A 26,644-nucleotide genomic window follows, 5' to 3' on the forward strand; every position below is an offset into this window, starting at 1 on the left:
GTGTGTTACTGGGGATGGAACCCACGGACATTCTACCTTCGAGCTACACCCCCAACCTTATTTTTCAGTTTTTATTTTGAAACAGGGTCTCACTGAGTTGCAGAGGGCCTCACTAAGTAGCTGAGGCTGGCTGTGAACTGTGATCCTCTTGTCTCATCCTCCCAAATGCTGGAATTACAAGTGTGCGCCACCACGCCCGGCTTATGAGGATCATTTTAAAACAGTCTTCTTTCATGTGACAATCTCCACAGTAATATCCAATCATTGCAAAGATTATAAAAACTTTCTCTTGATCTGGAGGCGTGGCTTGTTGGTAGACCACTTGCTTAGTATGTGCATGGCCCTGGGTTTGATATCCACTATAGTAAATAAATAACAACAAAAACTTTCTTTCCTTTTTTTATTTTTTGGTGGTACTGGGGAAGGAACCCTTCTACCTCCAGGCTACCCACCCTCCCAGACCTATTTTATATTTTATTTGGAAACAGTCTCTTAAACCAGCTTTGCTGGCGCGATCCTCCTGTCTCCGCCTTCCAAGTGCGGGGATTACAAGCGTGCGCCATGACGCCCGGCTCACTTTCATTTTATAAACCAGCCTCTGAGTTTCCTGTTACTACTTTCAGTTTGAAGTCTTCCACTTTGAATTCATGAATAACTTAAAAATTTTTTGATCTTATTTTATTTCTGACAGGATGAATGAACAAATGGATAATTCCATGCTAAATGGCTTAAAAAGTGTGCCAGATATTGCCATCTATACTCAACATTGTCCTTTCCTTTCACATTCGTCAAACTCTGTTGCCATTTATATTCCAACCTAAATTCTGCCAATGAGAGACAGTATTGCGAAATCTGGGAGGAGGAAGAGGAGTAGAACCACTGACCTCAATAGCAGCTTCAGGGACCGTTGTAGGTATCAGCAAATGGCCGACGGAATGTTCTGCCAGCTGCTCCCCTACAGCTGAGCGTGCTCTGCCTCACCACTAGACTTCTGGGTAGCATACTTCCTTCTTTTCTGGATAACGTCTGATCTACAATGCAGACAAGGTGCTTAGCTTTCCAGCGGCCATCTTGGACCATGAAGCAACATCAAGGAGGGAAGCCTCTGACTGTGAGGAGGAGCAATTAAGAAAGCAGGACCCAGAGTCCATGATGACTGCAGAGCCCCTACCCCTTCCTTGGGAATGCTCCCTCTGCACTTCTTTTACTAAAGAGAAAAATAATGTCATCTTGTTTAAGGTACTGTTCTTTCTAGTCACTGTCACTAACAGGTGAGCAAAAATCTTAAATGATACCTATATTAAGGTATTAACTAAAATATTTTGGAATTTCTGGATTTATGCACTGATCTCTCTGTCTCTGTCTCTCTCTTTCCCTCGCTCCCTCTCTCCTTCTTTCCCTCTTTTTCTCCAATTTGTAAGAAAGAAAACTATAAGCAGTCATGAGATATCCCAGCAACACATTTTGTGCAATTGTAAAGGATAACAATTTTGTATTCCTGCATTGGGAATTGTGGGGAAAAACCTTGAGCATTACTTAAGAAACTGTCCGTGTGTGTGTGTGTGTGTGTGTGTGTGTGTGTGTGTGTGTGTAAACACACATATATAAAACAACAACCAAACAGGAGGCGAATCTGGAAACAGAATCCACAGTTAATGAATACTAGCGATTCTTCTTTATCTTTTACAGAGTTAGCGAAGGTAAGCACAATATTAACAGCAAAAGAGAAGAGAAAGATCACTGTATACGGTAATTCTTCTCATCAGAAGATGCCTCAATTTTCTCTTTCAAGATCCAGTTCTAGTCTCACTGGTCCCACAGCAGAAGTTAGCCTCTTTATGCATTTATTAAGACCAGGACTAAGGTAGGTAGGATGAGTGAAGTATTTGTCGTAGGCACAAAATTCAAAGGGAGTGTCCCCAGGCTTGGCGGTAGAATTAAATATTTTAATTGGCACATTATCGTATGTGGGCCAGTCTCCTGTGTTAGTAATTTTTTTTTTTTTTTTTTTTGGTGGTACTGGGGTTCCTGGAAGCCCTTCTTCCTCCGGGCTACACTCCCAGACCTATTTTATATTTTTGAAACAGGGTCTCTTACGCCAGCGCGGCTGGCCTCGAACCTGCGCGATCCTCCTGTCTCCGCCTCCCAAGCGCGGGGATTACAAGCGTGCGCCACCACGCCCGGCTGTGTTAGTAATTTTTAATTATCCTTTTGCTCTTATATTATACTGCTCAAATAGTGCTTTTTATCAAAGTCCTCTCTCAGCAGGGCTCTCCTCATTTTGGGACTGCACATGCATCTCTTTTAAGCGTTAAGACCTCTTACAAATATGGATTTAATTGATTAAAGAAGTTTTGCACGGACCTACTGTATTCAGGGCCGTGAGATTAATTTTCATTGGTAAATTCAACTATAGCCAGAAGGGTGAATATTTTGAAGGTGCTTACAATTTAGTATTAGGAGAGAATTGCCTGGCTTCTCTTTGACTAAAACCCCGTTCCAGCCTTAAGAGCTAGACAATCGCAGTCGTCTAGCACTTGACCTTATATAAAGTGCTTTCTTTGAATCCCTGCCTTCATTCTGCAACACAGAGGTTGTTATCCTTACTTACTGGGGAGGGAGACTGATTTTTCAAGGAGCTAAAGGCAGAAAGTGGCCGAGCTGGGGCTCCAACCTGGATCCGCTCTGCCAAAACCCTTTTTGCTACTCCAGATACTTAGGATCCACTACAAAGATGGCAGTATTTACCAAGCATTCTCGCCGTGATTAAAATGTTCTGAGTGTGTGTGTGTGTGTGTGTGTGTGTGTGTGTGTGTTTCATGAAGTAGGCCAGCACTTCAGGCATCTGATTAGATGTTCTATGGAGTATCTTGGTAGAGGGCAGGGACCTACATATTGAGGAAGTTTTCTGTTACTTAAGTATTGGTTTCTAGCTACAACTTTACTACTAATGCATGTGTAATATTTTGCAAAGCATGCAAGCCATATGTTTGATTTTTATAAAAAGGAACGCTCTGGAAAGTCTAAATGTTTCAGCTGAAAAAAAGTTCTTTTAGTGTGAAAGGTAATCATAGTACTCAAGAGTTAGGATTTGACTAAGTTTAATGTTTTTTTTTTCTCCTACATAGAAGGAAAATCCATATTTTTAAAATCCTGTATGAAAATCAAATTAGTTTCAGAGCCTCAAACTGCATCACATATAATTTCCACCAGCATATAATAAACACATAACCCAAACTAGAAATGTCCGGTGTTAGTCCATCAAGATTTTTTAAGAGCGGGGCATGGTGGCACTTGCTTGTAATCCCAGCATTCGGGAGGCTGAGACCGGAAGATCCCGGTTCACAGACAGCCTCAGCTACACAGGCCCTCTGCAACTTAGTGAGACGCTGTTTCAAAACAAATAATAAAAATTAGGAGCTGGGCGTGGTGGTGCACGCTTGTAATCCCAGCATTCGGGAGGCTGAGACCGGAGGACCTGGATTCGCGGACAGCCTCAGCTACTTGGGCCCTTTGCAACTCAGTGAGACCCGGTTTCAATATAAAGAATAAAAAAAATAGGGCAGGGGGTGTAGCTGGGAGGTCGGTGCCCCTGGGTTCCAACCCCAGATCCGCAAAAAAAAAAAAAAAAAAAAAAAAAAAAAAAATTGGGCAGAGGGTGTAGCCTGGAGGTAGAATGCCCTGGGTTCCATCCCCAGACCTGCAAAATAATAATAATAATAATAATAATAATAATAATAATAATTTCTTAAGACCATTATGCTCATTGACTGCAGCCCCAAGAAGAAAGTATATACATATATATTTGTGTAAAAATGATAACAACAATAACAACAACAACAACAACAACAAAACCCTTCAACCTTCCTTTCCTAAGCTGATAGCTGAGATCCACAGAAACCTTTCAAGAGCGACCCGTCTTCAAGGGACCTGGGGTCCACTGTGGCCAGCCATCACTACGCATCTATGGGCGCAGCTTGCGGCTGGCCGTGGAGGCCGCCCCGGGTCCGCCATGGGAGCCCGAGGCGCGCGGACGTCCGCAGGGGCGGCGCCGGGCTGGGCTCGGGAGCTCAGCCGCCGAGACCCCCGCGGTTGCCAGGCGCCGGGGGCGGGGTCGGGCCGGCCGCCGCGCGCGCGCGCGCCCGCCGGGGAGGCGCGCACGCCCCGCACGTGCACGCGCCCGCGCCCGCGCCGCCGGCCCCGCGCCGCTCTCGCGAGATCTTGCCGCCGAGCGCTCGGGGCCTTTTCAAATCGCGGTCCGTTACCGCCTCCCCGGCCGCCGCCATTGTCGCGCTCGGAGCCCGCGGCGCAGCGGCCGAGCGGAGCCCGCGGCGGGATGGCGGACGCCGACAAGCCCGAGCTGGCGGGGGCGGCGGGCGACGACGGCCCGCACCCGCCGCCGGCCGAGCCGCCGGGACCGCGCCTGCCCGAGCCCGAGAAGCCGGCGCCGCAGCTCGGCGGCAGCTCCAACGGCGTTAAAATGTATTGTCTCTGCTCCCGGGCGGCGGGCGGGCGGGCGGGCGGGGATGCTGGCCGTGGGGACCGCGAGGCCGGAGGCGCGGATGCTGCAGGTGCAGGTGCAGCGCGGCCCGCCTCCCGCCGCGGCACCCCCCCCCCCGGGCCCCCGGCCCCGCTGCGGAGCTGGGGGCGACCCCCACGGTCGGCGGAACGTGGTCCCCACCCCCTGGATGCCGGGCCCGGAGCCGGGCGTCCATCCCCAAGGAGTCTCTAGGGGTGACGTCACCGGCATCTCTCCCCTCCCCCTCCGCCTCCCCGACGGGACCCGCGCCCCCCACCCCGAGCTGAGCGGGCTGGGGGCGTCCAAAGCCCGCTCCCCGAGGATGGCCCCCAGGCTGGGCCCGTTGTGTGGCTCGAGTGGGTTGGAGGCACTTTGGAAGGGAGGCGTCGGTCGCCACCCACCTGGGCAGGTTTGGGGTCAGTTTAAAGCAGAAGCCTCGCTAGGCGGTGGCCTTGCTTTGGATGTGATGAGGAGATGGAGGAGGCTTTGTAGTTGAAGAACCTCTTCGCGGTGGCGGCTGTCATCGAGAGCCCGGGGAGGCTTGGACTCAGTTCCACAGCGGTTTCAGTAAGGAGCAGGTGTCCAGGGGCGCATTGTATGGAGCTCACCTCCCCGGTCCTGCCAGGCAGTATGGAAGCAAGCGTTTATTTTCCTGCGCCCGGCTCTTTAAAGCTGATGTTGAGAGTATGGGAATAATTGAGTGGAAACACCCTTTTCCTTTTCTCAGCTCTGCCTCGGGAGTCGAAGGCAGTAAACATGTGCTCATACTGTAAATAGGGAAGGGAAAGGTTTTTCTGTCCCTTCTCTGAGACGGTGTGGTGCTAGCAGGACCAGTCTGTGAAAAGTTTGATGGCAAATTAGATGGGGTTACCCCTCCCCAGCTTCTTGACAATCTTTAAGTAAGTGTTGAACAGGCAACCTTCTAGGCAGAAGAGGGCCACGTGTCCAGGAGATTCGAACACGGTGGAGTTTGTTCCTGGATGGAAGGAGTGTGTGTACCGACTTGAGACATCAGGAAGTGAATGAAACCCGGTGTGCTGCCCTCCCAGTACTTGGGAGGCTGAGACAGGAGAATCACAGGTTCAAGGCTAGCCTCAGCAATTTAACAAGAGCTTTTTTCTTATTTTATTTTATTTTATTTTTTTTTGCAGTAATGGGGATGGAACCCAGAATTCTACCTCCGAGCTACACCCTCAGCCCTACATTTTTATTCTTTATTTTGAAACAGGGTCTCACTGAGTTGCAGAGGGCCTCACTAAGTAGCCGAGGCTCTTGGTGAACCGCGATCCTCCTGTCTCAGCCTCCCGAATGCTGGGGTTACAAGTGTGCGCCATCACGCCCGTCTCAACAAGACCTTATTTCAAAAATAAATAAATAAATGAATAGGGTGGAGAGTGTAGCTCAGAGGTCGAATCCCTCTGGGTTCAATCCCCAGTACATACGTACAAATAAAACCCACCAGAAAGACCATGCCTGCTTCAGTGTGTTTTCAGGGATTTGGCATTAAAAATAGAGTTGGAAAACAGTGGAATGACAAACATAAAGGTCGGCCCCTCGCATCTTTGGGTTCCGCCTCCACCTGTCTAATCAGCCAAGAGGTGAAAATACTCACCTCCCCATTGTGTCTGTACGGAACATGTACAGAACATTTTTCTTGGCTTCATTTCTTCAACAGTATAACATGCATTTACATTATGTTGGGTATTGTAAGTAATCTAGTGGTTTAAAGGATTTCGGGGGTTGGACATAGGTTTTATGCAAATACTCTGCCCTTTTACATAAGAGACTTGAGCATTTTTGGACTTTTTTTATATGTGGGGGTGGGGTCCTAGAACCAATATTTCATTGATGCTGAGAAATGACTGGTCTGTGCTAGTAATTCATAACTAAACTTGAGCTTTTCATCCCTTTTCTTTTGAAGAAGAAAAAAAAAGTACAGCTTTGAATTAAGAGAGAAGCCCTATTACACTTGGGTAGAATCCGTGTTGATACAGGTGAAGCTGGTATCTAAATCTCCAGTAGATAAAAAAGACTAATCCCTTTGAAAGTTTCATCACAGGGCAGGAAAAGAGGTTGGAAAAGAAGCTTTTCTAATTTAGGAAAGGAAAACTATAAGGTAAAGAAACTAAGACATGTTAGTAGTAATTAGATTTTTTTTTTCCATACTGGCTTGTAATTCATTCATCTTCTTCTTTTCTCAAACGTTGAAATAGGCCAATTTATCGTAAGGGGATTTCTTTTCTTTCTTTTCTCTTGATTTTTTTTCCCCAGTGCTGGGGCTAGAATTCAGGGCCCTGTACAGGCTAAGCAAGCACCCTACCACTGTGCACTTCCCCACCGCGCTGTAGAGGGTGTCTTGCGTTGTCTGTTCCATGAGAAGGTATGAAGGTCCAGCATAGGTCACTCATACTCAGCGATTAGAGACCTCAATCTTACTTGACCCTGTGAACCTGTCGGAGTAGTTAATCCCAACACAGAAACCTTGGGTTGATGACCATATGTTTTTACTTATAAGAATTCGTTGTCAGCCAGGCGTGGTGGCGCACACTTGTAATCCCAGCATTCGGAGGCTGAGATCACGGACGCGGACAGCCTCAGCTACTTTGTGAGCCCCTCTGCAACTCAGTGAGACCCGGTTTCAAAATATAGAATAAAAAATAGGGCAGGGGCTGTAGCTCAGAGGTCAGAGGTCGAATACCCCTGGGTTCCATCCCCAGACCTCCCCCCCCAAAAAAAAAAAAAAGAATTCATTGTCTCGATGATGAAGTTGACTAAGCGTTGCCTTATAGTATCTACTGCTTAGAAGGGACAGAGCGCTACTCGTCATCAGATTGACTTTGCTGAGGTTAATTGACAGTCATTGAGGGTGGAGGCCGCTCCGTCTTGTTGTTTGTACCTTTATAAAGGCTTAGGAAATAGCAGGGTTGAAGAAGTGCAGAAATGAACTTTTATGAAATTTATGAAGGGATTTAGGTGGTATGTTCCCTTTTTTACCTGTAGACAAGGTAAAGATAACTTTCCCAGATCCGCCCTTCCTTTTTGCCAAATGGCATGTGAGCATTCCTTCTATTCAGTAGATTGGAGGGAAAACAGCAGTATTGTTAGAACTCTGTTGTATTCATGTGTGGATGGTTAAGTCAAACCTGTATGTAAGTTGAGGGTTATATTAGGCTATATGTGTATAATTGAGGGTTATATATTATAAAATATTTAGCACTGGAGCAAGATGACCTGTTTGCCAGTAGAATAGCAATATTTATCACATTAGGAGTCAGGGTGAGCTGGGATTCGTTTTCTCCTACCTTTACTGACATATAATTGAAAAAAAATGTATATATTAAAGGTGTGCAGTAAGATGTTTTGATAAACTATGACTACATTGTGATTTCCACAATCTAACATACCTTCACCATGTATTTTACATTTTGTGTGTGTGGGGTGAGAATACTTAACCTATTCTCAGCAAATTTCAAATATAAAGTATGATTAATTACTATCTAAGGTCACTATACTATGTATTAGATCTCCAGAACTTATTCTATTACATCTGAACATTTGTGTGCATATATCAGCGTCTTCCCTATTTCTTCCCATCCCCTGATCTCTGATTGTGAGCCTCTGTGAGTTTGAATTTTTCAGGTTCCACATATAAGTGATGGGAAACTTGTCTTTCTGTGTCTGGCTTATTTCTGTGCGTGGTTCATCTAGGTTGCTGCATATGGCAAGATTTTCTTTTTTAAGGCTGAGTAATATTCCACTCTGTGTGTGTGTGTGTGTGTGTGTGTGTGTGTGTGTGTGTACATATGTGTGTGTACACATGTATGTGTGTTTACATACATTTTCTATAATCATTCATCCATCAGCCCACACTTAGGTTTTTACATATTTGGTGGTTGTGAGTGGTGCAGTGAATCTGGGAGTACAGACATCTTGTCAAAATAGTGATTTTTATTTTTTTCGGATATATTATTTGGAAATATAATTGTGAGGTTATATGATAGTTTAATTTCTCATTTTTGAGAAATCTCTATGCAGTTTTTCCACAGTGCCCGTTCCTATTCTAATACATATTCTCCATCAACAATGTAAAAAGTTCTCTTTTCTTTATATCCTTGTTAGCACTTGTTGTTTATTGACATCTTAATAATAGCCATTCAGCCAGGTGTGGTGGCGCACGCTTGTAATCCCAGCATTTGGGAGGCTGAGACGGGAGAATCGCGGTTCGTGGACAGCCTCAGCTACTTAGTGAGGCCCTCTGCAACTCAGTGAGACCCTGTCTCAAAAATAAAGAACAAAAAGTAGGGCTGGGGGCGTAGCTCAGAGGTAAAATGCCCCTGGGTTCATTCTAACCGGTCTGAAGTGATAGCTCATGTGGTTTTGCAGTGTGTTGCTTTGATCCTTAGTGATGTTGGGCATCTTTTCATGTACCTATTGGCCATTTATGTGTCCGCCTTGGAAAACAGTCTACTTACCTACTTGTATCTTTTTGTTACGTTTTCATTGGGTTGTTTGATTTGGGGTTTTGTCTTTTTTTTTTTTTTTTGCTGTTGAGTTGTATGAGTTCCTTGTATGTTTTTGATAGCTCCTTGTCAAATATATGCTATATTAATAGTTTCTCCCACATTGCAGGTCGCCTTTGGTTTTGTTGACGGTTTCCTTTGCTGCGTAGAAAGCCTTTACCTTTTAGGAAGTCCCCCTGTTCATTTTGGCTTTTGCTGCCTGTACTTTTGGTTTCGCGTTCCAGTCATTGCCAGGACCAAGGTCATGAATCTTCCCTGTGTTTTCTTCTGGGTGTAACATGGTCTTAGGTGTTTCGTTCACATGTGTAATCCATTTGAGGCTGAGCTTTGTGTGTGTTGGGAGACAAAGATTCAATTTGTCTTTTTGTCATTTTTGCAAGTGGATGGCCAGTTTTTCTAGCACCACTTATTAAAGGACTGTCCGTCCCCTGTTCTTGGTGTCTTTGTCAGATGTTAGCTAACCGAATATGTTTCAATAATATATTTCTGGGCCTTCTAGTCTGTTCCATTGATCCGTGTGTGTGTCTGTATGCTGGTATCATATTGTTTTGATTACTGTGGCTTTGTATTACAATTTGAAATCAAATTGTATGAAATGTGAGATCTCCAGCTTTCCTGTTCAAGATTGCTGTAGCTTTTTAGAGTCTTTTGTGGTGCTGTATAAATTTTAGGATCTTTTCTGTGAAAAACGCTATTGGCATTTGTATAAGGTTTGCATTGAATTGATAGGTTATTTTGGGTAGTAGAGTTATCTTTATGGCATTAATTCTTCTGGTCCATGAACACAAAATACTCCCCGTGTATTTGTGTCGTCTTCGGTTTCTCTCATTGTTTTACAGTTTTTCATCTCCTTGGTTAAATTTATTCCTAGCTATTCCTTCGATGCTATTATAAATGGGATGAGCTCTAAAGGTTTTTGACAGTTTGTTATTAGTGTATAGTAATGCGACTCCTTGTGTGTGTTGCTCTTATGTCCTATTTCTTTACTGATTTGTCCTAACACATTCTGGTGGTCTCGTCATCACTAACACATGTCAATTGTGTAAGTGCGTTTCACGGACTTGTTTTACGCGCTTGCAGTCTCAGGCATCCCTCCTGCGCCCTCTTCTCCCTTTTCTTGCCCCCCTTCCTCCCCCTCCCCCTCAGGTCTCTGGTTCCCTAGCAGTCCCTCTTACACTTTCAGCTCATCCTCTTGTTTCTGGTGGACCCTTTAAGCTTTTCTGCATACGAGACCACATAGTTGACAAGCACGGTTTTGCTACATCCTTCCAACTTTGGTGCACTTTATTTTCCTGCCCCGTTGTTGTGGCCAGGACTTTCAGTGCCATGAGAATGAAAGTAGTGTGAATGGGCATCTTTGCTGTTCCTGATCTTAGAGGAAAAACTCTCAACATTTTGCTGTTGAGGATGAAGTCAGCTGTGGGCATGTCTCTTAGAGCCCTTCTTGTGTTGAGCTGCCTGCCTGCTGTGCTTCCTTGGTCATCATGAGAAGTTGACACGTTCTGCATCCAAGATGATGCGATGTATCACATTATTGATTTGAGGTGGTGACCGTCCTTGCAATCCTGGGACAAATCCCACTTGATCACGATGTAGGATCCGTTTAATGGACTGTTGATTCAGTCTGTTAGTATTTTGTTGAGGATTTTTACGTCTGTGTTCGGTAACAGTATTAGCCTTTAAGTCTCTTTCAGTGTCTTGACTAGCTTTAGTTGTCCACCTTGTAAAATGAAGAGTTCTTGTCCAATTTTTGGAAGAGTTTGGGAAGGATTGGTGTTAATCCTTAAATAGTAGAATTTTCTGGTGTAAATTAATATATCACTGAAGCCACCAGATTTTCACTGACAGGAGCACTTTGATTACTGATTCAGTCTCCTTTCTCATTGGTTCAGATTTTCTGTTTCTTTAAGATTTTTGTCTTGGCACGTTGTAAATTTCGAGGATTTTATTCATTTATTCTAGGTTAAACAGTTTGTTGATTTAGAATTGCTCACTTATTATCCTTTATAGTTCTACATTGCCTAGTCTAGCTATTGCCTAGTCAATTTTATTTATCACTTAAAAACAGCTTTTAAGTTTTGTTGACCTTTCCTACTATTTTTTAGTGTGTTTTATTCATTTATGCTCTGATCTTTGTTGTTTTCTTCCTTTTTCTAACTCTGGGTATATTCTTTTTTCTGGTTCCTTAAGGAGTGAAGGTAGGTTCCTTGATGTTTTTTCTTCATGTAGGCATTTATCTATAAATTTCCCTCTGGCGTTTTTTTTTTTTCCCCTAGAACTGAGATTAATGTTGCTCTCATAGTACTATAGTTTTAAAAAAATCACACACTAGTACTATGTTTCTTCATTTGATGTTAGATAATAGTGATTTTTTTCAGAAATTTGTTATAATTTGGGAAGGTATAGCAGATAAATTTTTTGTGACAGTTCTCAAGTCTTTATTTGACATATATTAAGAGGACGAGGTTTGCCAGAATATGATTTGAGAATTAGTAAATGGAATTTTGGATATAATGTCAACTTTCTGGTAGCATCATATCCTTAAGATATATTTTTACTTCCTTTAAATAGTGCATTTATGACACAGAATTTAGGAATTATATAGGCTTAGTTTGTGTGTGTGTGTGTGTGTGGGGTTACTGGGGGTTGAATCCAGGGGCATTCTACCTCTGAGCTACACCTCCAGCCTTATTTTTATTCTTGATTTTGCAAGAGAGTCTCACTAAGTGTGGAGGGCCTCACAAGTTGCTGAGGCTGGCCGCGAACCTGCGATCCTCCTGTCTCTGTCTCCCTAAAGTACTGGTATTACGGGTGCGAACCACAACGCCCAACTAGGCTTAGTTTCTTATAATCAAGTCATACCTCTCACTACTAAATTGATGCACTTCCCAAGATTTTAATTTCTACATCGTAGATGACTAGTTTGGTAGTATTTGAAAGATGCTAGTATTGGGGGGAAATCTTAAGAAATTGCTCTCTCTGATCATCTTGTAAGTAACTTAAAAGAAGATATAAAGAGCCTGTAATGTTATTGCTTCTTAGTGGAGTTGTAAGATCAGTGTAGGCATGTGTTCCCCATATCCTCGCAACCCAACCAGGCCAAGGCTAGAATAATACTGATTTCAGGACTCTGTGCGTGCTCAACAGCTGGTTTCATCCAGGAAGAAAATAGACAGGGGAAGGGCTGTTTATCCAGTCTTACAGATAGCTGCTCCCCTGAACAGAAACTACTTTTTGCACACATTCACTGAATTCAGCTTAAGCTTGTTTTATAAAAGGCCCTTTGGGAAACGAGAGTGAAAGGTGGTTTGTTGCTGTCTGCTGTACCCAGGAACCAGAGAAGAAGCTCTGTGTCTTTTGGTTGCTTGCTTTCTCTTTCAGAAATGTCACTGTTCAGATAGGGATGTACCTTCTAGATTTGGACAGTTGAGACCCCTCCTGGGTCGTGCCATTTCTGATGAGGTAATCTGTTTGGTAGTGAGGGTATACATGTCAAGGTCTGAAAAGATGTCAAAGCAAATTCGGTACTAATGTCTCTTTCTTGATTTTAGCAACTTTTCTAGCCGACAGCGGTTCTAGCTGTATTGGGATGAGTATCAGTTCTTAACTGTTCATTCATTCAAAAGTGCTATTTATCTGGCACGTATTATATGAAGCCACCATGTTAGGGTACCGCTGGCACCAAAGGAGACCATTTTTGTTCTCATAAGAGTTTATGTACTGTACATACTATATTTATGGCTGTGTAGTTACATGTTTAGAAGAGTTGTGTCAAGAAGTTCACCTTATTATGAAACTAGTGACTACACTAAGAGTGAGTGTAAAGCACCGTCATGTATAGATTCTCAGAACCGCGTGGCTTCTAGAAGATAATTTGGACCTTGCATTAAGAAACCTGGTCAGCTGTCAGAATAGCCAGGAAGCCTTAAAAATTTTAGATTCCTGAGTGTCATTGCTAAAGATTTTAGCTAGTGTATATTTGTGAGAAAATGCTTTAAAATCGATATTTTGTTAATTAAATACTTTCAAAACCACCAAAGTAATTAGTGACTTGAGAGAACTTTTTTGTAATTTCTGTAAGAGAGAGGCCTTTTGAAAAATAAACTGCGTTTTAAGATACAAACCCAGATTTTTATCTGTAGGGTCTACCTTAGGCGTATGTGAATAGCCCGTGGCCAGTGCACAGTACCATCGTAGTTGCAGTGCGATTGTCTTGTAATTAAACACTGTTCCTATTAGGTTCCATTTATAAAACCCTGGCTCATGTTACATTTACTACTGCCTCTCCTCGATCCCATCCCTCATTGTAAGTAATACCACTAACAGAAACGTATGATTCTATGATGCACCCTGTTCTATTGTATTATTTAAAACAGAAAATGTTCAACATGAAGATATTAGGAGACCTTATACATTTTTCAGAGTTGAGAGTAGAAAAACTGGAGTCTTACGGGAATGTACATATGAGTTGACGTAGATACACAGACATGGCTGTGTATTTTTGATTGTGTTTTTAAGCAAGGAAGGGGTATGTCGTAGGAGGAAACTGTTCATGTTTAAGAGGTGAACTTTGTCAGTTATCACTTTGTATATTAGTTTTTCAAGGTTTTGAGTGAAGACCAGAAACCTAATTCTCCCTTTTAAATATTATAGAAGTATAATATTATAGAATTTAAATATTATAGAAGTGCCCCTCCCCTGGCCCAGTAGGGTCTAGTAACATTTACCAAGTACTCTGATGGGAAAAACTGGTGGTTGGCTACAACTGTTTACTCCTGAGGATTGCGCCGTCCTGCCCAAAGCATCTCTTTGAAATGGCACTGGGTAATTTCAGATCTGTCTGTCTGACTCTAGCTGCCTTGCGGAGCTCTAGCCTAGTAGTTTTGTAAAGTGATAATTATGAATTACTTATTTAATAAGCCTCCCATTCTAGAAGCACAACTGAGGGTGTGTTTTGTTTGTTTTTTTTAAAATTCATAGGGAGAATGATGAATCAGTGAAAGAAGAGAAATCTGACTTAAAAGAAAAATCTACAGGAAATAAGAAAGCAAATAGATTTCATCCTTATTCAAAAGACAAGAACTCAGGCTCTGGAGAAAAGAAGGGGCCCAATCGTAACAGAGTGTTCATTAGCAACATCCCCTATGACATGAAATGGCAAGCCATTAAAGATCTGATGAGAGAGAAAGGTAACTGTTTCTGAAATAACTGACTGCTGGATAATCTTCATACAGGAAGGGGAGGGAACTAAGCACTTCTTACGTTCCTCTGAGCCACAGGGACTCAAAAAATGACCTTTATTCCTCGATTTCTGAATTAATCTTTTCCTCTTCTTTCACTTGACACAACTTCATTACAAGTTAGTATGGGTAAATGAAGTATTTTTCTTTTTGCCATTTTAGTGGGAAATCAGTGAGCCAGCATTTGCATGCCACCAAGAACTTTGTTAAAGTGATTGCTTTGTCTAGTTGATGTTTTTATAGATCTTAAAGGACTATTGCCTTAGCTAAGCAACACACGTAGCGTGTTAATGTATGAATAATAAGGTCACTAATAAGGTCTGATCACTTTTTCCCAAGCTGTCTGTCATTGCCTGGGTGGAGTCTGGAATCTGGCTGTGGATTCATTTTGTCTGCATTGTCATGACTGCTATGATGCTGTCTTTGCAGTTCTATCTTAAAATTGAGTTACTGCTGTTGCAGTTTTGTTTTCAGAATAACCTGAAAACCTTCATTTTATATACATGGTTGGTTCTGGGGAAAAATAATTTTAATACTTGACTTGCAAAAGTTAGTTCCGTTACCTCTTGAAAAATTGCGTTTCAACAGTCCTGCAAACTACGGACTTGGCTTTGAGGCTGATCTTTCTAATAAATAACACAAAAATTGCATTGGTGTATTATCTGTTGTAAGGTGACAACTATTTGATTGGTTTAATTCATTGACTATTTAGAAGTGTGTGGCTTGCTGTGAAGCATGGCTTGTAAATTTAGTTTACTGATGGCAACCATGATTGAAGACATCCAGGTAGAAAGTCACCTTAAAACAGCTGCTGTGTGTAGGCTGACCAAAGTTATTTGAAAAGTGTTAATGTTGATGTCTTTTAATATGATAGGCTAAGGGACCATTTGTACGTATCTGTGCATTTGTTCACCAACTATATCATGCTGGCCAAAATATGATCTGTAGTATGAATTAGGTTAATACGGTTGTTAGCTTTTTTAGAGAATGTGGATGATGTACATTTCAGAAAATCAGTTAAATTTATATAGCCATTGACAGGAGGTATGTTGGTCTGGTTTTGATTGTTGGTGAATAATAGGTGTTTTTCTGTAGAGTTGTGCACAGGTGTGTAGTAAAGCAAGATATTGGTGTTTAAATGTATTGTTTCTTGGTATCTTCCTTTTGTATGTCTTATGTAGTTGGTGAGGTTACATACGTGGAGCTCTTTAAGGATGCGGAAGGAAAATCAAGGGTAAGTGCTGTGGGCCACAATCTGCTTGAGGTTTAAAAGTTCCTCAGCAGTTTACTTTTTGTATAATACTTGTACCAGTTTTTGGAAACTTAAGTTTCATTTTGTTTTACTTTATTATGCAAGCTTTGAGGCTTTATACTAGCAAGTCTGACACTTATACCAACCAAACTAGCTGCCTGGAAGGGATGGGTTTTGTAAATTCTCTAAGGGCATTCACTTTTCTAATGCTCTAGGGTAATGCTTCTTCTTAGCCAATAAGATTTTAATATAGGATTTTTTTTTTTGTTGTATTTTGATGTCTTCAAGGATATTTTAAAAGTCACTGAATTGATAATATTCCCTAAGAGTTTTATGAGAAGGCCTGTAGCTCAAAAGGTGTTAATTCAGAATGTATTTTTGAAATGCTTGCCTTGGTAGCCTGCAGAACTACATAAGAGGCAGTACTTTGACCAATTGATATGAATGCTGTTGAGGATGATTAAATTGACATAGAGGGAACTGGTTGATAATAGATTTTGATTCTTAGCTACTAGAGTGCAACCTACTGTAGAATACAATAGAAAGCTCTTAACAATGTTTAATCATATTAGGGGAAACCAGTTGAGTATGTGAAAATTAAAACTTTGTCATCACGTTCAAACGGCACTTTGAACGTTAATCACGAGGGATTATTCTAAAATGATTCTATAACTTTCTTTAACATAGATTATTATTTTTTACACGTATACAACTGGATGCTATGGTTTGCAGCCAGTTGTAATCGAATAGGGAACTTTATTAAAAATAAAATTATTTACTACCTTGGTTTTATTAGAGGTGAAAAAGTGCGCAGTACTTTTTTTTGAAAATATTTTTGACTGTTGAAAATGTTTTTGACTGTTAGGGCAGATATGTTGGAGCCTTCGATTACTTGCTTGAATTGAATGGTGCTTGAATTTATACAGTGACACTAGTTTTAACTTTAAGAAGTCATGTGAAAGTAAAATATGCGCTCCAAACTTACATGCTAGATTCTATTATTTTTAAATGGATTTAACAATTTAGAGAAAATTTATGGTCACTTGCCTGTTAGGTTCTGGAGGCATATAAGATGAAAAGTAATTATATTACTATTTTTGGTTACTTAAATATTAGAATCTACCATCAACTTCATCTACTGATTGAAAACTTTTTTTTTTCTTTTACATATATTGACAAATCTACCTGGATATAGGGTTGTGGGTAAGAATATTTTTTTTTTAAGTATTTTAAGTCAAATTAAATTTCTGAAGAAAAAAACTTAGTACATAAACATTTCTATACATTTTTCTCTATTAAGTGTGGTTGAATTCAAAGATGAAGAATTTGTAAAGAAAGCACTAGAAACTATGAACAAATATGATCTTAGTGGAAGACCTCTGAATATTAAAGAGGTAAGATTTCTTATCTTTGGGATTTCCATGTTTAACTGTAAGAACACGTTCTCTTTGGGTTTTCACTTTGATGATGTGTTTGTTTGGCCAGAACTTCTTTTCAAAGCATAGATGCTTATTAAAGCACTGCCTGATGGTTTTACTGGAACATGATTTCTTGTTTTCCCTTGTGCAGTTACCCTTTATAGCTGATTTATTCCCAAGTTGCTACAAACAGAAGCGCATGATTAAAAAAAAAAAAAATAGGACTCAGAAATTTAAAGATGACAAACTCTAGGTGATAATCTTATTTGGTATAGACATTTTCAATTTTCAGACTTAATTTGAGAGAGATGTATTCTTGTAGTTGATAATTAAAGGGTGTTTAGTGCATGCACTTAGCTTATGGATTTGAACAAAATTGGTATTCACTTTTAATAAAATTAGAGACTCTACCAGATTACATGTAAGAAGAGTTACAACTTTATTACTGAAATCTATAAGTAGAACTTGGAAACCCCTGACATAGAAATGTACTTTTTAAATAGAATTATAGCCATTGTAAATAGGTTAACAAAAGAATGATGAGAAAATATGGTAAAAAAAAAATAAAAACAACCCTACTTGTAGTTAAGTCTAATTGACCTTGGGAGTAATTTTAAGTTGTTAATCTTTACCCTAATAGCTTGGTTACAGACCATTTATGAGCATGTCCTTGGGAATGTCTGTGCTAAGAGAAGTCAGCGGTGTTACTCTGGGACCCTTGAGATTCTCTAACATGATGCTTGCCACTGGTTGTCATTCAGCAGGACAGTAGTTACTGGAGCCCCAGCCTCCTCACGTTCTAGCTGTGTGACTAGTCTTATTAACTTCTCTAAACCTCAGCACGGTCCTGCTGATAACTCACTGCATAGGGTTGTTATTAAGACTCAGTGAGAGACGTGGTAAATAACTGGCACCAGAAAACCTCTGTGACCCAGGGCTGGTTACTTACCCTCTTTGCTACTTTTATTCTTTATTTTATTTTTTCACTAAAATGAGACTAATACCAGACCCTACTTTGTAGTGTTATAGGGACTCAGATTTAATGTATGTAAACCATTTAAATGATGCTAGTTATTATATTGTACTTGTTCTATATGGCCTCTAGCCCAGTGCTCAAAATACTGTAGCTATATAATAAGAACAAGCATGATTGCTCCTGTCCAGGAGTTGATTTGTTGGTCTTTTGTTCTTGAGTGTGATAATAGTTTGAAATAACTAAATGTCATGCTATCAACATAGATGTGTATCTTATATCTCTTTATGGGAGTTAGCTTCCAAATTCTCCTGATACTTTTGGGGCCTAGGCCTAGGGGTTATTTATTATTTAAAAAAATTTTTTTTGACAGCAAAAATTGGTAGAGAAAGTTTAGATTTTCCGTTTTCTGCTAGCCCTTTTTTTGGTGCCATTCATGCATAAGCCAGGACTAGTGCTTCAGAAATGTCTCGGCCTCCTGAATAATTGTCCTTAGTTTGTTTTTTGATACTGGGCTGGGATTACAGATGTATGCCACCACGCCCAGTTACTTTTCTCAAATTATAATTCTTAAAAACTATTATTTTTGAGGATTACAGTTTGTTTTATTTTTCTATTTCTCTTTCAAGAACAAGTATTGCAGATTCTCAGTGTCTTTCTGCTTTATTTATTTATTTATTTATTTTCCGGGTCTGGGGATGAAACCCAGGGGCATTCGACCTCTGAGCTACACCCGCTGCCCTCTTTTCTTATTTTTGTTTTGAAACAGGGTCTCACTGAGTTGCAAAGGGCCTTACTAAGAAGCTGAGGCTTTCCGTGAACGGCGATCCTCCTGTCTCAGCTTCCGGAATGCCTGGATTACAAGTGTGCCCACCATGCCCGGCTCTACTTGATTTAAAAAAAGCTTATTGGATACTAATGGTCACCCATGTTATTACATTCTTTTAATTTTTAGCAAATGTCTGTTCTATAATATCTATTAAATTTTAGCATATTTTGATATATTTGAGGTCTTAAGAGTTATGTGATCCAAGTCAGAATACATTGTCTACATTTTAACTTTTTTAGGAGAAAATAAAATGATCAAATTTAGCCTCAGTAAACAATAAGGCATTTATTTAATTAACTCTTCTGGATTACGATCACTCTAAAGGCAGTTCTTTTATGGGGGATATCATATTTGCAAATGAGTAGTTGGAGTGAATGCTTAGAATTACTCCTAGATGGAAGTCTAAAGAAATGTATTTCTAGTACTCTTAACAGATCTTAAAATTATACTTTTCCATTTAATTAGATGGAAAGTAATAACAGTTCTAAATGTATTTATAGGTTCTCTAATGGCTATTAGTGACCGGCAGGCTGATAAAGAAAAACGAGGAATAAAAACCAAGTTAAAAAAGAGGTTATTTGTTTTATACTCAAGTATATATATGAGTGTATATGTATAGTCAGAAATATATGTATATATAGAACAAGTCAAAACATTACTGCTGTCAAGTACAACCTGACTGTATTAATAGTTTAAGAAGTATTCCTGTATTGTTCTCTTTCCCAGCCAACCACGATTCTAAATTTTTTATTTGAATCCTTAAACCTGGTAACTTATTTATTAACTTAAAAGCTTTGTAGCATTCTTTGATAACACTTTTCTTTGCTTTTTATTTCTTCACAGAGAAGAAATGCTTTAGAACCTAGAATATTTTTATTCCTACATTCACCTTCCAACTTCTATTCCTGTAGCCATCCTGGAGAATTGATTAAAGTCCTCCACGTCCCTCTTATTAGCACTTCCACACTGAGGCCAACAGAGTAGAGTTGGTGGCCACCTCCAGCAGCAGCACTTGGCATTGCATAGCACAGGATCAGTGTGTTTACGTGGGGTTTTTGTTTTGTTTTGTGTTTGTGTGTGCATTTGCATTGCGCCTCGTGGGATGAGTAAGAAGTGCATTTAAACATTCTTTTTGTTTTATTTAAAGATAGGGTATTTCTCTCCTAAAAATAACGAACTTTTAGAAAATGATGTTTCCTGTCCTTTTTCATGTGGACATTTAGTCTTCGTTTATCTCTCCCCTGCTTCCCTCTCAGATCATAGTCATTGTTAAGGAAGGATGAAACCAGAGCGTGGATAGTTGTATTTTGTCGAGGAATGAACTTTATCAATTGCAGTAAACCCCCTCTCCCTCATTATTCTTGGATTTTTATAACAACCTGCCCTACTCTTGAAAAGCTTTGAATTAGTTTAAATTTGCCATTCCCTTGGCCATCCAGTGGTGAGAAATCACCGTGACTGCGTTTTGGAAAGAAAGGAGGCACAGTAAATTTTTTTGCTCCTCTTTAAACTGTGTGAGTGTGTGTGTGTGTGTGTGTGTGTGTGTGTGTGTGTGTGTGTGTGTGTGTACCACATTTGTACACTAGACTGAGGGCAGAATTAAGCTAATTTCAAGTTAAGTGACTTCCGTGATTGGAAAGAGGTGTTCAGCTGGCATCTCTGGGGACTGGAATCTTTTGTCTGTCCACAGATTTTTGTAGGACTCAGTTCTCTGGATAAGAAAACAAACAAAAATATCACTCGTCAAGAGAGTCGATAACTTGAGCCCGATGGGCTAGCGCTCTACAATTTGATGTTGTTGTTTTGATTATATACATTTACTGATGTGGCATTTAACACTCACTATGTGTCGTAGGATCCCGACGGAGAAAATGCTCGCAGGGCATTGCAGCGAACAGGAGGGTCGTTCCCAGGAGGACATGTCTCTGACATGGGATCCGGGCTGATGAATCTGCCACCCTCCATTCTCAATAATCCAAACATTCCTCCTGAGGTTATCAGTAACTTGCAGGCTGGTAGGCTTGGTTCCACGATTTTTGTTGCTAACGTAAGTTTAAGCTTTAGTTGTTCAGATACGTCATCCTGTAGCCATGAGGTTGCTTAATTAGATGACTAGAGTCGAGGTTTATAGAACAGTTTGCTTATTTCTAACTAAAATAATGGAGACGGTAATTATGATGAATTCAAACCCAAGTTAATTCTGTATAACATGAGGTTAGTTTAAATACAGCTGTTTGGGATTTTCACAAATAACGAATTTGTAAATATTGAGCAGGTTTGAAATTACTTCCTTTAACTCAGTGTGTTTCTGTTGTGTTGTTCAGGGATTTCATTCTTTAGGTTCGATACTTGTGAACGTGCATGGGTTGTGAACGTGTTGGGTTGTCATTTGTTTTAAGCTCTTGAAAGTCAGTGAAATGGATAATACTTTTCTAAACATGAATGTCTTGGTAAACATAGTTGTGCAAGCTTCAAATGTCTGAAGCAGGACTGAGTAGTTGAGAGATGATCTGGGAATTAGGAATAATAAGGGTATGGAACCATGTAGGTGTGGCTGAACTGATTTTAAACAACTTAAGATTTTTTATTCGAACATCATTAACTATTGAACATGGATTATAGTTCTTAATAGTGTTGAGAGTGTAGAAAAGATTCTTTTGTATTTAGGAATGGGTAGAGGAATGTATTGGGTATGTAACGTTATATATAATTTTCTGTTAAGCTTGACTTCAAAGTTGGTTGGAAGAAGCTAAAAGAAGTGTTCAGCATAGCTGGAACTGTAAAGCGGGCAGATATTAAAGAAGACAAGGACGGCAAGAGCAGAGGGATGGGCACCGTCACCTTTGAGCAGGCCATTGAGGCAGTGCAGGCCATCTGTATCCTGACTTACATGACATTACTGAATGAGGTTGGAGAAGCTTTACACTATTTTATGGGAGTCATGGAATTTAAGGTTTCCTAGCTTGGAAATTTATGTGAGACTTTAGTCTCTAGCACATAAAATCTTCATCGTGTCCAAGATCTAAAGTCACTTTTAAAACTTGAATTAGGATCTGGGCATGGTGGTGCACGCTTGTCATCCCAGCATTTGGGAGGCTGAGACAGGAGGATCCAGGTGCATGGCCAGCCTCAGCTACTTAGCAAGGCCCTCTGCAAATCAGTAAGACCTTGTTTCAAAATAAATAATAAAAATAGGGCTGGGGGTGGTGCTTCGAGGTAGAATGGCCCTGGGTTCCAAACCCAGTACCGCAAAAAAAAAAAAAAAAAAAAAAAAAAACCCAAACAACAACAACAACAACAACAAAAACTTGAATTAGGTCAGGCACAGTGGCACACGCCTGTAATCCCAGTACTTGGGGGACCGAGATGGGAGGACTGCAGGCTCAAGGTCAGCCTCAGCAATTTTATAAGGCCTCCAGCATTTTAAGAAGACTGTTTCAAAATAAAAAGTACAAAAGGCTGAGTTGTAGCTTGGAGGTAAAATTTTTCTGGGTTCAATCCCTATTACCACACACACCAAGAAAAAAAAAACTGCCTTATTGTATAGGTGTTGTATGAAGTTTTCTATTTTCTTCCTATTATAACTAATTGCATGTACCTATGCTTTACTTATAAAACTAAAGCAAAGAATTAGCAGTTTCTTTTGAGAATATGGAAGAGACTAGTATGAATAAATATTAACGATGTTAAAATACTATAGTGGAGACTAATGGTAAAATGTTGAAGTGGAATTTTACAGTCCTCTTAGCTGGCTTTCCTTGACTGAACCGACAGCCATGTTCAATGGGCAGTTTTTATTTGATAGACCGATGCACGTGAAAATGGTGAGTTCTTATATATCACTTCAAGCTTCTTTTTAAATCTTTGATTTATTGTCCTCGATATCAGAGCTCATATTGGGAATATATTAACCATATCACTTCTTTTGCAATTAGGATGACAAGTCGGTCCCTCATGACGATTACCGTTCACATGATGGCAAAACACCACAGCTACCACGTAAGTCAAAGCTGGTTTAGAAACAACACACTTGTGTTTTATTATGAATGAGGTAGGCCTCTTGGCTCTATGCCTGATCCAAGTAGCGTACTGTTGGGATTTAGTTTGGTTCTTTGGAGATAGTTTGGAACTATTCATTAAGAAGACTGAGCAGGCCAGCCGTGGTAGGCACGCTTGTAATCCCCGGGCTCGGGAGGCGGAGACAGCAGGTCGCACTGGTTCGAAGCCAGCCTCAGCTACTTAGGCTCTCAGCAACTTAGTGAGACCCTGTTTCCAAATAAAAAATACAGAAAATAGGGCTGGGAGTGTAGCCGGGAGGTAGGAAAGGTCCTGAGTTCCACCCCCAGTACCACAAAAAAAGAAAAGAAAAGAAAAGAAGAAGAAGAAGAAGGAGAAGAAGAAGAAGAAGACGACGACGACTGAGCAGATAAATGTTGTGTTACATTTTACTTTTCTTTCTGGTAGTTTTTACTGACTGTATAAGCAGTACATACGAAGTAAGATACTTAGTAAGGTTATACACGTGAAGGAAAAAAAGTCGTCTGTCATTTTACCATTCACAAGTAAAAAAAGTTAAAACATTTTCTGTATTTTTCTAGTCTTTTATGTATTATTTTACATAGTGGAAAACTACTATATAATGTGTTTAGCTTACCAGTAAAGATAAGCATTTTTCCATGAAAATTCTTTCCACCCGGGCATGGTGGCCACGCTTGTAATCCCGGCATTCTGGAGGCTGAGACCGGAGGATTGCGGTTTGCGGGCAGCCTCAGCTACTTAGTGAGGCCCTCTGCAACTCAGTGAGACCTAGCTTCAAAATAAAAAAGAATAAAAAATTAGGGCAGGGGGTGTAGCTCAGAGGTCAAATGCCCCTGGGTTCCACCCCCAGACCCGCAAAAAAAAAAAAAAAAAAAAAAAAATCTTTCCAAATTTTTAAAATTGTTTTATGATACTTATATATTATAATGAAAATTATAATTTTATTTTACAAATATTTGTATGACATCCTGTCATATTGATGCTCATAATTACCTCACTGTTATAGACATTGGGTGTTTTAACTTTTATTTCCTTAAAAACTATAGCGGAGTACTAGTTCCCTTTTGTACATAAATCTTTGGTATACTTTTGGGTACTTTCTTATAATAGATATACTAGAGTAGATTGATAGGTTCTTAAGTCCACTGATTAATGTCATCAAATTATTTTCCAAAGGGTTATAAAACAACAGTGTGATTACTTAACATCTGTGTCTTAATGCTCTTCTTTAAAATGGGGGTAACAACACTGTCAGACTTACTTCATAAGGCTGGCGTCAGTAGCATAGGAACTAATACATGTAAAGCACTTGGAATTGTTCTGATAGTGGAAGGACTAGAGAAATAGAAACTGCTACTTCTTAGCCTTTCACTCTATCTTCTCTGATTATTATTAAAGTTTCTTTAATAGTGTGTGTGTGTGTGTGTGGGGGGGTGATACTGGGGATGGAACCCAGGAACATTCTACCTCTGAGCTACACCCCCGGCCCTATTTTTTATTCTTGTTTTGAAACCGGGAGTCACTGAGTTGCAGAGGGCCTATCTTAAGTAGCTGAGGCTGGCCGCGAACCTGCGATGTCTCAGCCTCCCAAGTATTGAGATTACAAGTATGCTACACCACACCCAGTAAAACTTTGTTTTACTTGGAGTTTTTTTTTTCTTTAATTTTTTTTTTTATTGGTGAATTGTAGTCATATGTTAATGGGGTGCAAGATGGTGGAGGCATACACGCACACATCACTCATTTAACCCTTCCCTAGTTCCCAGCCCATTCCCTCCCCCTCCCTCCTTCTCATGTGTCGCTTAGTGATGGACTTCGATATGTTTGCGAATGTGCATCATGTGCATTAGGGCGTTTCCCTCTTCCTCCCTCCTGACCCCCTCAGTCAGGTCACCTTGTTTGCACAACTGTGGTCTCTCCTTCATCTAGAGTTCTTCCTATGACCCGTTTTCTCTCTAGCTTGTGCATATTAGGGAGAGCATTGATTTCTTTTTGTGACTGACTAATCTCGCTTAGCATAATGTTCTCCAGAGCCATCCATTTCCCTGTAAATGACATAATTTTGTTCTTTATGGCTGAGTAAAATTCCATTGTGTACGTGTTGCATAGTTTTGTAATCCATTCATCTGTTGATGGACATCTTGGCTGGTTCTATAGTTTGACAATTGTGAATTGTGCGGCTATGAACATAGATCCACATGCTTCAGTTCGGTAGTTTGGTTTCTGTTCTTTTAGAAGTGGTATTGCTGGATCATTTGGTAGGTTTGTTTCCATTCTTCTGAGGATCTTCCATACAGTTTTCCAAAGTGTACTACTATCTGGAATATACAGAGAACTCAAGAAACTCAGCAGTAAGAAAATAACCTAATCAAAAAATGGGCAAGTGAACTAAATAGACACTTCACAAAAGAAGAAATTGAAACGGCCAATAAATGTATGAAAAAAATGCTGAACATCATCAGCAATCAGAGATGCAAGTCAGCACTACCCTGAGATTTCACCTAACTCCATCTAGAGTGGCAATCATTCAAACAAAACACAACAACAGTGCTGCTGAGGATGTGGAGAAGAGTTTTTTCCCTCGGTACTTTTATCGGTGCATTAGAGTCTCCCGTCATAATGCAGTCCCTAGTGGTAGTGACAGACATGCGCACTTGGTGGGTTTCCCCCGGCTCCCTCCCCATTCCCTCCTCCCCCTGCAGGATATTGAGAGTGACCTTGGTGTTCTCACATACCTGCATACACAGTGTCAATGGAAGTGATTCCTTCATTGACCCTCCCCCTCTTTCCCTGCACCACCTCCCTGGCTTCACTGGAGTCCCCCCTCCCCCCATTATCTAAGGTCTTTCTGGGATCCTTATTACTTCCTGGCTTCTGGATATGAGAGAAAACATATGACAGTTTACTTTCTGTGACTGGCTAATCTCACTTAACGTAATGTTCTCCTCGTCCGTCTGCTTTCCTCCAAACAACATAATTTTGTTCTTTTTTATTGCTGAGTAGAATTCCATTATGTGTATATCCCATAATTTTGTAATCCATTTATTCATTGATGGATACCTAGATTGGTTCAGTAATTTTGCTACTGTGAATTGTGCTGCTATAAACATGGATATGCATATGTTACTATAATAATCTGATTTCATTCCTTTGGAAATAGACCTAGGTTTCGCGGGTCATATGGTGGGTCTATTCTCACTTTTCCGAGGGACCTCCACATTGATCTCTACAGTGGCTGTACTGATTTTCAATTCCACCAGCAGTGTAGAAGAGTTCCTGTTTTCTCACATCCTCTGCAGCATTTATTATTGTTTGACTTCTTGATGATTGCCATTCTGATTATGATTGGATGGAATCTCTGTCGTTTGATGTCTATCTCCTTGATGACTAATGATGTTGAATATTTTTCCATCTTTATTGGCCATTTGCTTCTCTTCTTTTGTGAAGTGTCTATTTAGTTCAAGTACCCATTTCAAGATTGGGTTATTTGTTTTTTTAGTGTTCTCTGTATGTTCTAGATATTAATCCTCTACCAGGAAGATAGCTGGTAAAGGTCCCCCATTCTCTAGGTTCTTTCATGACTCTGAGTGGTTTCTTTTGATAAGTAGGAACTGTTGGATGTCATTCCATTTATTAAGTATTGTTTTCGTATCCTGAGCTTTGGGGTCTTTTTGAGGAAGTTCCTACCAGTGCCTATGTGTTGAATGTTGGACCTATGCCCTTCCCTAGTAACTTCAAAGTCTGGTCTAATTTTCAGGTCTTCAATCCATCTCGAGTTAACTCTTGTGCAGGGCGAGAGGTAGGGATTTAATTTTTGTACAAATGGATAACTAGTTTTCCAACACCATTTGTTGG

At 40.5% G+C, this 26,644-nt stretch overlaps 1 protein-coding gene across 3 annotated transcripts in view; it reads left to right on the forward strand.

Moving 5' to 3' along the window:
• Positions 1-4,336: 4,336 nt before the first annotated feature.
• Positions 4,337-26,644, forward strand: part of MYEF2 (myelin expression factor 2) — a gene marked incomplete at both ends in the record, with an annotated part of 40,150 nt that continues 17,842 nt past the window's right edge. For all 3 annotated transcript variants that reach the window (XM_080707562.1, XM_080707563.1, XM_080707564.1), the window contains 9 exons: positions 4,337-4,482; positions 14,020-14,228; positions 15,461-15,513; positions 16,727-16,734; positions 16,832-16,925; positions 20,607-20,798; positions 21,474-21,627; positions 22,526-22,575; positions 22,687-22,750. In XM_080707562.1, coding sequence (XP_080563688.1) covers positions 4,337-4,482; positions 14,020-14,228; positions 15,461-15,513; positions 16,727-16,734; positions 16,832-16,925; positions 20,607-20,798; positions 21,474-21,627; positions 22,526-22,575; positions 22,687-22,750 — 970 coding nt within the window. The remainder of the gene's footprint in view (positions 4,483-14,019; positions 14,229-15,460; positions 15,514-16,726; positions 16,735-16,831; positions 16,926-20,606; positions 20,799-21,473; positions 21,628-22,525; positions 22,576-22,686; positions 22,751-26,644) is intronic.

This window comes from Muscardinus avellanarius (genome assembly GCF_963383645.1).
Source record: "Muscardinus avellanarius genome assembly, chromosome: 12".
Lineage (NCBI taxonomy): Eukaryota > Metazoa > Chordata > Mammalia > Rodentia > Gliridae > Muscardinus > Muscardinus avellanarius.